The sequence below is a fragment of the Ceratotherium simum genome, chromosome 5, assembly GCF_057802395.1.
Source record: "Ceratotherium simum simum isolate JZ-2026a chromosome 5, ASM5780239v1, whole genome shotgun sequence".
Taxonomy (NCBI): Eukaryota; Metazoa; Chordata; class Mammalia; order Perissodactyla; family Rhinocerotidae; genus Ceratotherium; species Ceratotherium simum.
The window spans coordinates 15127172-15138814 of record NC_141904.1 but is presented as its reverse complement, the minus strand read 5'-3'; the positions used below and the strand labels follow the sequence as shown (position 1 = coordinate 15138814).

Below are 11643 nucleotides of genomic sequence, written 5' to 3'. Positions count from 1 at the left end.
CAATCATTAGGATGTAAGTACTAGAGACCTGTGATGGACTGAATTTTTGTGTCCTCCCAAAATTCATATGTTGAAATCCTAACCCCCAGTGTGATGATATTAGGAGGTAGGGCCTTTGGGGAGGTAATTAGGTTATAAGGATGGAAACCTTATGAATGGGATTAGTTCCCCTATAAGAGGGACCCTAGAGAGCTCCCTTGCCCCTTTCCACCATATGAGGACTCAACAAGAAGTGTGCTGTCTGTCACCTGGAAGAGGATCCTCACTAGAACAAGACCATGTTGGCACCCTGGTCTTGGACTTTCAGCCTCCAGAACTGTGAGAAATAAATTTCTGTTGTTTATAAGCCACCCAGTCTATGGTACTTTGTTATCGCAGCCCAAACTGACTAAGACAGGACCTTGTCTGCTTGATCCAGCTGTATCTTCAGCACCTAAATTAGTGCTTGGCACACAGAAGGGGCTCAATTAATATTTATTGGCTGAATGCATTAAATGAATATCAACATCAGGACTAGAAATAAAGTCTCTTTTTCCCCCAGTCAATTCTCTAACAGGTGCTGCAATTAATCTTACAGAAGTAAATGTAACATGTAGCTGCCTATCCCAACACCCATTTTCTCTTCCTCCTGAAACTTCCCAGCCTCTCTTGCAGCTACATTCTGGCCAGTGAGATGTAAGAGGAAGTGTCATATGGTACTTACAGGAAGTCTTCATAAAATAAAGGAGGTGTACCTTTTCTCCTTCTTTCATCCTGCTGCCTGAAATGCAGAGATGAGGGGCTGGAGATCAAGCAGCCATATGGACCACGGGCTGTGGACACTAAGGATGACAAAAAGAAAGGTGCAAGCAGCCTAGGTCCCTGATCCCTGTAGTGACCATGCCGGCCCTGAATTGCCTTCGACTTCTTTCACATGAGAGAGAAATAAACTTCTATATTTTATACACCAACAGTCTTTGGCATTTTTCTATTATAGACAAGAAAGCTAATCCTAACTGATATGTGAGTAAGCCCCCACGTCCCTGGGGAAGTGGAGATCAAGTGGAAGCGTGGCACTCCAGAAGCGCCCAGCTCCACAATGTGGCAGCAACAACCCAGCCTTGCCTCTATTCGTTAGGTGGACCCAACTCCCCAGTCACCGACCCTTCTGGGCCTTGAATCAGGTCCCTGTACGTCCTGGGACAGTGCTTCCGGTAAAGATTCTCCACCAGCGTGTTGCTTCCTCGAACCACGGCCCTCCCTTCCCGGTTCATGTAGTTCCACAGATGCAGGGCGTAAGAGTCGTTGAAGCTCGGGTCTGTCTCCCAGACTTCATAGTAGCGCCTCCACTCTGAAAAGGGGATGGGGTAAAACCTTTGGGGGTGCAGGAAGGACACGTTCAAACACCTGAGGTCGCTCACCTCCTGGAAGTCTCCGAGTTTGCACCATACTCTCAACATCCTCGTCATCAAATCGGGACCCTGGTGGCCCCAAATGTCTGAATTGTAGTGTTCAACAAAGTTTTCCATGCACCCCCACAGGAAGGGGTGGTGGGCGAGGAATCCAAACACCCCGTTACTAGAGAACTTAGAAGCCTGTGCAGCCAAAAAGTTCTCCTCTGGGATGGGCCTGATGGAGATGACGTCGGTGTCCATGTAGATGCCGCCGTACTTCCAGATGGCGGCCAGGCGGGACGCATCGGAGCTGACGTAAAGCCAATTCCTCTCTGTACTGGCGTTGACCTGCAGGAGCAAGCGCAAATCAGCCCCCGGCAGCAGGGGAAGAGGGTGGGGCGTCACAGCCGGAGGCCAGGCCCCTGGGTAGCTGGGGAGGAGACTGCAAGCCCGAGTCTCGAAAATCTATTTGCCAAAAGCCCAATTTTGCAAATTTACCAAACTTACCTCCACCCCAAAAAAGTTGCCTTTAAATAAAAAGTTTACAGCCATCAGTATCGATGGGAAGACTTTAGCAGCTTATAAAGATTTTACGAAATTGTGGGGGGGGGGAATTAAAGCAATAGAAAGGGAAAGAACCCCAGAAGAGATTTCACAGTGAACTGTGAGTCATTTTCAGCGACGTATACCTTAACCACAAATATGAAACTCTGAAGAAAGAATTCTTTTAAAATCCCAAAACTGCTAAAAACTGATAAAGAAAAAATAAACTATGAAACTATAGAATAGACCAATACATATGCTCTTTGAGAAGTTGGTAAAAGAAACTTAAAATGCATGCATGCCTTCATTCACTAATTAGTTCCTTTAATAAAGTTCATTGAGGGCCTGCTTACTATGTGCCAAGCTCTGTTATAGCTGCTAGACACAGCAGTGAACACAGACAAAAATCCTATTTGGGAGGTTATAGTCAATAAACAAATAAATATATTATATACTGTGTGTTCATAGGGAATATGAAGGAAAAAAAGTGAGTGAAGGGGCTATGAAGGGGGCAGGTGGAGCACTATCTTATCTTGGGTTCCAGTAGAAACTTGAATGAAGTGGGTAAGTGAACCCAATGCCAACATCTCGGAGAAGAGGGTTCTAGGAAGAGGGAACAGCCAGTGTAAGGGCCCTGAGGCAGAAGGGTACTCACTATGAACAGGAAGGAGGCAGCGTGGCTGAAGTAGAGTGGTGACGGGAGAGGGATGAGAGATGAGATCAGAGAGGGGTCGAGTGGGGAGGGAGGGTGGATTACGTAGGCTGGGGTAAAGACTGAAATGGTTTGGAAGGATTGGAAGAAGGGAGTGATGTGATCTGAACTGGTCTTAAAAGGGTCACACTGGCTGCTGTGTAGAAAACAAACAGAGGTGGGGTTGGGAGGCAGCCGGGGTAGAAGCAAAGAGGCAAGATAGGAGGCTTGCAGGAAATAATCCAGGCAAGAGATGATGGTGGAGGAGGAAAATGATAGAGGAGGTGAGAGCAGTGGTCAGATCCTGGGTACAAGGGAAAGATAAAGCAGGTCCAGATTTTGATGGATTGGACATGGAGTTGGAGAGAGGAGTCAAGGATGACTGCAGATGTTAAAATTTGAGCAAAACAGAAAATGACTTTTAAAAGAATAAAAATAAATCATTTAAAAAAATGACAATGTTCCACCAAGAAGACATATCATTTACAGATATATATGCCCAACACAGAAGCACCAAAGTACATAAAGCAACTATTAACAAACCTAAAAGGAGATATTAACAACACAATAATAGTAGGGGATCTTAACTCCCCACTTACGTCAATGGATAGATCATCCAGACAGAAAGTCAATAAGGAAATAGTGGACTTAAATGAAAAACTAGATGAGACAGACTGAATAAATATAGAGAGAGCACTCCATCCAAACACAGCAGACTATGCATTCTTCTCAAGCGCACATGGAACATTCTCAAGGATAGACCATATGCTGGGAAACAAGGCAAGCCTCTATAAATTTAAGAAGAATCAAATCACATCAAGCATCTTTTTTGATCATAATCCTATGAAACTAGAAATCAACTACAAGAAAAAAACTCAGAAAGTGACAAAGATGTGGAGACTAAACAACATGCTCCTGAACAACCAATGGATCATTGAAGAAATTAAAGGAGAAATCAAAGAATATGTGGAGACAAATGAAAATGAAAACCATACCAAGTCATATGGGATGCAGCAAAAGCAGTCCTGATAGGGAAACTCATAGCAATACAGGCCCACCTCAACAAACAAGAAAATCTCAAATAAGCAATCCTAAACTACACCTAACAGGATTAGAAAAACAATAAACAAAGCCCAAAGTCAGCAGAAGGAGGGAAATAATAAAAATTAGAGCAGAAACAAATGAAACTGAGATTTTAAAAAACAGTAGAAAAGATCAATGAAACAAAGAGCTGGTTCTTTGAGAAGATAAACAAAATTGACAAACCTTTAGCCAGACTCACTAAGAAAAAAAGAGAGAAGGCAAAAACAAATAAAATTAGAAACGAAAGAGGAGAAATTACAATGGATACCGCAGAAATACAAAGGTTTATAAGAGAATACTATGAAAAACTACATCCCAACAAATTGAACAATCTAGAAGAAAGGGATAAATTCTTAGACTCATACAACCTCCCAAAACTGAATCAAGACGAAATAGAGAATCTGAATAGACCAATCACAAGTAAAGAGATTCAAACAGTAATAAAAACCTCCCAAAAAATGAAAGTCCAGGACCAGATGGCTTCTCTGGAGAATTTTACCAAACATTCAAAGAAGATTTAATACCTATCCTTCTAAGACTATTCCAAAAAATAGAGGAAGATGGAACACTTCCTAACACATTCTATGAGGCCAACATCACCCTGATACCAAAGCCAGAAAAGGACAATACACAGAAGGAAAATTACAGGCCAATATCTCTGATGAACATAGATGCAAAAATCCTCAACAAAATATTGGCAAACCCAATACAGCAATACATTAAAAAGATCATATACCATGATCAAGTGGGATTTATATCAGGGGCACAGGGATGGTTCAACATCTACAAATCAATCAACATGATACACCACAGTAACAAAATGAGGAAGAAAAACCACATGATCTCCTCAATAGATGCAGAGAAAGCATTTGACAAGATCCAACATCCATTTATGATAAAAAAAAAAAACTCTCAACAAAATGGGTATAGAAGGAAAGTACCTCAGCAAAATAAAGGCCATATATCACAAACCCACAGCCAACATCATACTCAACAGGGAAAAGCTGAAAGCCATTCTTCAAGAACAGGAACAAGACAAGGGTGCCCACTCTTACCACTCTTATTCAACATAGTACTGGAGGTTTTGGCTGGAGCAATTAGCCAAGAAAAAGGAAAAAAGGAATCCAAAAAGGCAATGAAGAAGTGAAACTCTCGCTGTTTGCAAACAAGATGATTTTATATATGGAAAACCCTAAAGAATCCATTGGAAAACTATTAGCAGTAATCAACAACTACAGCAAAGTTGCAGGTACAAAATCAGTGTAACAAAAATCAGTTGTATTTCTATACACTAATAACGAACTAACAGAGAACTCAAGAAGACAATCTCATTCACAATTGCAACAAAAAGAATAAAATATCTAGGAATAAATTTAACCAAGGAAGTGAAAGACCTATACAATGAAAACTATAAGACATTATTGAAAGAAATCAGTGAGGACATAGAGAAATGGAAATGCACATGGATTGGAAGAATAGACATAGTTAAAATGTCCATACTACCTAAATCAATCTACAGATTCAATGCAATCCCAATCAGAATCCCAATGACATTCTTCATGGAAATAGAACAAAGCCTGCTAAAATTCATATGGAGCAACAAAAGACCCCAAATAGCTAAAGCAATCCTGAGAAAAAAGAACAAAGCTGGAGGTATCACAATCCCTGATTTCAAAATATACTAGAAAGCTATAATAATTAAAACAGCCTGGTACTGGTACAAAAACAGACACACAGATCAGTGGAACAGAACTGAAAGCCCAGAAATAAAACCACACATCTACGGACAGCTAATCTTCGACAAAGGAGCTAAGAACATACAATGAAGAAAGGAAAGTCTCCTCAATAAATGGTGCTGGGGAGCCGGCCCCGTGGTGTAGCTGTTAAGTGCGCCCACTCTGCTGCTCGTGGCCCCGAGTTCGGATCCCAGGAGTGCACCGACGCACCGCTTGCCAGGCCACGACGATGCAGCGGCGTTCCACATAAAGTGGAGGAAGATGGGCACGGATGTTAGCTCAGGGCCAGTCTTCCTCAGCAAAAAGAGGAGGATTGGCATGGATGTTAGCTCAGGGCCGATCTTCCTCACAAAAAAAAATAAATAAATAAATAAATGGTGCTGGGAAAACTGGACAGCCACATGCAAAAGAATGAAAGTAGACCATTTTCTTTTGCCATACACAAAAATTAATTCAAAATGGATCAAAGACTTGAAGGTAAGACCTGAAACTATAAAACATCTAGAAGAAAATATAGGCAGTATACTCTTTGACATTGGTCACAGAGGGATCTTTTCAAATTCCATGTCTACTTGGACAAGGGAAACAAAAGAAAAAATAAACAAGTGGGACTTCATCAGACTAAAGAGCTTCTGCAAGGAAATGAAACCAGGATCAAAACAAAAAGACAACCCACCAGCTGGGAGAAAATATTTGCAAATCATATATCCAACAAGGGGTTAATCTCCATAATATATAAAGAACTCATACAACTGACAAAAAAAAACAAACAACCTGATCAAAAAATGGGCAGAGGATACGAACAGACATTTTTCCAAGGAAGATATACAGATGGCCAATAGGCACATGAGAAGATGTTCAACATGACTAATCATCAGGGAAATGCAAATCAAAACAACACTAAGATATCACCTTACACCCGTTAGAATGGCTGTAATCACCAAGACAAAAAATAACAAATTTTGGAGAGGTTGTGGAGAAACAGGAACACTCATTCACTGCTGGTGGGAATGCAAACTGGTGCAGCCTCTATGGAAAACAGTATGGAGAGTCCTCAAAAAATTAAAAATAGAAATACCTTATGATCCAGCTATCCCACTACTGGGTATCTACCCAACAAACCTGTAATCAACAATCCAAAGAGGCTTATGCACCCCTATGTTCATTGCAGCATTATTCACTATAGCCAAGAAGTGGAAGCAACCAAAGTGTCCCTCGACCAATGATTGGATAAAGAAGATGTGGTATATATATACAATGGAATACTACTCTGCCATAAAAAGAGACAAAATTGTCCCATTTGCAACAACATGGATGGACCAGGAGGGTATTATGTTAAGCGAAATAAGCCAGACAGAGAAAGACAAACACCATATGATTTGACTCATATGTGGAAGATAAACTAACTCATGGACAGAGAGAGCAGTTGGGTGGTTACCAGGGGAAAGAGGGTTGGGGGGGTGGGCACAAGGGGTGAAAGGATGCATTTATATGGCGACTGACAAACAATAATGTACAACTAAAATTTCATGATGTTATAAACTATTATGACATCAATTTAAAAAGACATTTGTTTTTGAACAATTTGGTGGTAAAGATTTACAATATCAAGCATCAATAATTTTACTAAAAACATTTAATAATGTTTTAACTGTAATAACAACATTCTGAGGGTCCCCTTTTAAAATAATTGTAGGTAAGACATCAATCACCATATCCATTTAAGGGAATACATATTAAAATTAACTTCAATATGATTCCATTTCCATGAAATTCTAGAAAAGATGAGTTTAATCTGTAGTGACAGAAAACAGATGAGAGGTTGCCTGAGGCTAGGGTGAGGGGAGACTGACTGGGAAGAGGCACAAGGTGACATTTTGGGATGATGGAATCTTCTAGATCCTGAGTGTGGGTGGTTACATGGGTGTACAAATCTGTGAAAACTCAATGAGGTAGATACTTAAAATGGGTACATTTTATTGTATTTAAATTATAACTCAATAAAGTTGATTCTGAATACCTCAAAGAAAAAAAAAAAAGGCAATGTTCCCAAATGGAATGCTAAAATTTTGAATACAGAAAGCAAAATAGATTTTTCTGAATTAAAATAGGTTGATTAAAAGATTAAACAACCACCCTTGGCTTTTGACAAAATAAACATTCTTTAAAATTCTGCTATGAAGCCAAATGAGAGCAGGTGAACTAATACTTTGCAGAAATCTTCATATGAGTTGTTAACGTCATCATATTGTATACAATTGCTGAAAACCTCATAAATAATAATAGCTAAAATTTATCAAAAACTATACCAAGCTCTTTATAATCTACACAAATCTTCAAAGATTGGTGTTATGATTATTCTCATTTTTCAAGTGAAAAACTAAAAGGACCAAGAAGTTCAGCAATTTGTCCGAGGTAAGAGAGGCAGAGGTTGGATTTGAACCCAGGCAGTCTGGCCCCAAAGATCCAATCATTCAAAAGAAACAAGGTTTTGGTAAAAACCAGTGAAGTAGATTATCTGGTAAATTGGTGATTGTTAGTGAACAGACTCAGAGATGAAGGGACACAGCCACACAGAACTGAGGAGGAGGAAGCCTGCCTTGATGTGAGCACTGGACCACCATCAACCCAAGACACAAGAGCTCCCACAGGGTGAGCACCAGAAAGGGGATTAGGGTTCTGGCTGCTCATCCCCTCCCCACCCCACAGTACTCACCCCTGGGCATCTTCAAGGGCTACAGTTGCCAAGTCAAACTAATCAGCAAACCCAGTGGTCACCAGCAGATGATGGCACATTTGGTCATCCCTAACAGCTAGCCCCCAGCTACCCTGAGGTGGCCTAATTCAGGCAGGACATGCCACAGCCCAGCCCCCCAAGGGTATGCTGGTGTGATGGCTGTAGATGCACAGCCTGGTGTAGTACCCTGCAGGCTCAGATGGGGCAGACACTCAAGGGCTCTGCGTCCCAGGGCCCGCCTTGTTCCTAAAACCCAACATAGTAAAATGAGGTGCAGCTCAGAGCAACCCAAACTGTGCTCCATGGAACACTAGCTCCAAGAAAATATTTCTGTCATACTGAAAGAGGGTTCCACACTCAAATAGGTTTAGAAAATACTGAGTTGAAGCAAATTAAAATTTCTTTAGTTCAGAACTACACAGAGCCTTTAATCTCCTCACATGCACTATTGCTCTGTGAGAAAAGGATGTAGTATGCACCATCTCCCAAACCATTTTGAGCGGAAATTTCTTTTTCCCAGGAGCAAAACCCAGTTCAGGTAAAGTTAATCTAGCCCAGGTGTGGGAAACTAGGCCTGGCGCCAGCACACTGCCTGTTCTGTCCAGTCCTGGAGCACCTCTAGCAGGCTAGCACTGAGAGCCGCAGGGACGGAGCCGCCATGTCCCCTCCACTTGGGCCCTCTCCACTGCCAGCGCCTACCCTGCTGCTGCCCGGGGCCACGCTGGTCACCACCTATTTGCTGGGAACCCTCTGCTGACAACTGCAGGGAAAAGCTCCAGCCGGTGAGTCACTCCACCTCCTCCTGAAGGGTCCCAATTTGAGACTTTCAGGCTCTTCAGGAGGAGAGATGGGCACACTGGGAACTAGAAGTCAAATATGGCCAAGAGTCAAACTGACCACTGCCCCCCACACACACTCAGGCTGTCGCTTAGCCCAGAAAATGTCTCCAGCTGACAGCTACTAGGCTCAGGTGTGTCCTCCACTCAGGAGGCCCACCCAGTCCCCAGGTGAATGAGGCGGAATGGGGCCGCAGTCTCCCTTTTTTATACATAAATACTGTAGTAGACTGAATAGTGCCCACTCAAAGATATCAGGTCCTAAGTCCTGGAACCTGTAAATGTTGCCTCATTTGGGAAAAGAGTCTTTGCAGATGTGATTAAATGAAGGCTGTTGCGATTGGGAGACTATCCCAATGGACCCTAAATGCTATCACGAGGGTCCTCCAAAGAGAGAGGCAGAAGGAGAGCTCACACACACACACACACACACACACACACAGAGGAAGGGGGATGTGCAGGTGGAGGCGGAGACTGGAGTGACGGGCTCACGGGAACAATTCTTTCCCAAAGCCTCCCTGGGGAATGGGGCCCCGCCAGCCCCTTGATATCCGCCCCCTGGGACTGATTTGGGTCTTCTGGCCTCCGTAACTGTGAGAGAACAAATTTCTGTGGTTTTAGGTCACCAAGTTTGTGGTAATTTGTTACAGCAGCCATAGGAAACTAATATAAGTGCCTTCATAATGGCCTCAATTTTGCCTCTTGGCCTGCAAAGCCTAAAATATTGACTATCTGGCCTGTTACAGAGGAAGAGTTTGCTGACATTTGGTCTAGCCTACAATTAGAACTTAAGACTTTATATGCCAAGCAAATGGTATTATTTTGATGTCAATTTTTAAATTACTTTTTATTTTTTTAAGTAATTTTGTTTATAAAATTGACATAGTCTCAACACTAAATTCACTCCTAATCCAATCATACTAAAAATCTACTATTACTGTGTGTTGTGTATTTTCTTCAAGTCTTTTTTTTCCATATAGATGTAGGGGAGTTGCATAGCTAAAATAATTATAATTACATTATAATGTAAGAGTATTTAATTCCATATTGTGTCGTAGTCTTCATAAGAAGTCATAGTTAAAGCCTGCATGATGGAATCACTGAGTGGTTGTACTATAATTTCCTTAAGCATTACCCGATTGTGGGTCCTCTGTGAGAGAAATATGTAACTGAAATATTATTTCCTTATTATGCTATGTACTAAGATGAAGATTACAAAATTCCTAAGAGCTCCAGGAGTTTCTTGATCATATCTTAATATAACCCAATCTCATATAGCAGCCCTCCACCTGATCCTTCATGAATTTTCTATTTACATCATTTTCAAGTTAAATATTACCTAGTTTCTCCCTCAGGTGCAAAAAAGTTTAGCATAGATGGGTTTAAAACTGTCAGCTTAAACTGACGAAATAAATGGTCTATACACCTAGAAAAGATATAGAAACTCATTCGGTTAAGAATAGTCTCAAAAATAACCTAGATCCTAAGAAATAAGGCTGGAAGCAAAAGACATCAGGCTACAGATAATTCTAATGTAAGTCTCTCCTGTTTACTTGAATCAGGACTCAACACAGTAGAAAAAAGGCCACACACGAGTCAAAGGATCTGGGTTCTAGTACCATCTCTGACACTGAGTCCTTACTCTGTTTACCCATCTATAAAAGGAGTAGGTAGACTCATTTTCTGTGGTCTCTCCCAACATTGACATTCTAAGATTCTCTGAACACTTACTTGAGTGTACCAGGAAAACAACGGTGTGTCTTCAAATAGCCTTTTCATATCCAGAGGGAAGAGGAAAACATTGTCTATTGCTGAGAGGAGGGAAAAGGCCGAGTAAGTGGGGTTTGGGGGCAGCTGTGTGAAATTGCTGAGACCCTTCATCAAGAACACCACAGGATGCTCAGGATAAATCCTGGCAGCAGACTCCACAGCACAGGAGACCAGCGGGGGTGGCTCCATTCTCTCTGAGGTCTCTAGAAACACAATGCTGCGTCCCTGGCCCAGGAGGGCTTCCAGCCCCTGCGGGGACTTGGAGGGCGGCAGGCAGAAGAAGCAGCTGGACTTCACGGTGAGCTGGTAGAGGAAGCCACAGACAAGCAGCAGGGCCACCCACAGGGAGAGCTGGAGCTCCTTCAGCATGTCCTTCTTTCTCGGCCTGCTCCTTTAAATCAACACAATTCATTAAAAATGACATTCACAAAACCTGATGAAGACAGCGCACAAGAAGATGATGCATAAATATCACTTACAAGCTTAGATTTTTAAAATATGTGGTGGATTCTGCGCTCTCACTGCTGCAGCCCGGGGTTCGTTTCCTAGTTGGGGAACCACACCGCCCGTCTGTCGGTTGTCCTACTGTGGCAGCTGTGTGTTGCTGTGATGGTGAAACCTATGCTCTAGGTATTTCAAATACCCGCAGGGTCACCCACGGTGGACAGGTTTTAGTGGAGCCTCCAGCCTAAGACAGACTAAGAAGAACGACATATCCACCCACTTTCGAATAAAAGGGCCGTGAAGACCCTGTGAAGAGCAGTGGAGCATTGTCTGAAAGAGCACCAGAAGGTGAGAGGATGGTGCAGAAAGACCAGACAGGGTTCTGCTCTGCTGGGCACAGAGTCACTAGAATGGGAATCAACTCAACAGC

The 11643-nt window shown here is 42.2% G+C and overlaps 1 protein-coding gene across 1 annotated transcript; it reads right to left on the bottom strand.

The window, feature by feature from the left end:
• Positions 1-1106: 1106 nt before the first annotated feature.
• Positions 1107-11138, bottom strand: A4GNT (alpha-1,4-N-acetylglucosaminyltransferase). The gene is made up of 2 exons (XM_004419331.3): positions 10731-11138; positions 1107-1721 (listed from the first exon to the last, which is right to left on the bottom strand). The coding sequence occupies exons 1-2, from the start codon at positions 11136-11138 to the stop codon at positions 1107-1109; spliced, it is 1023 nt and encodes a 340-aa protein (XP_004419388.2).
• Between the last annotated feature and the right edge of the window lie 505 nt (positions 11139-11643).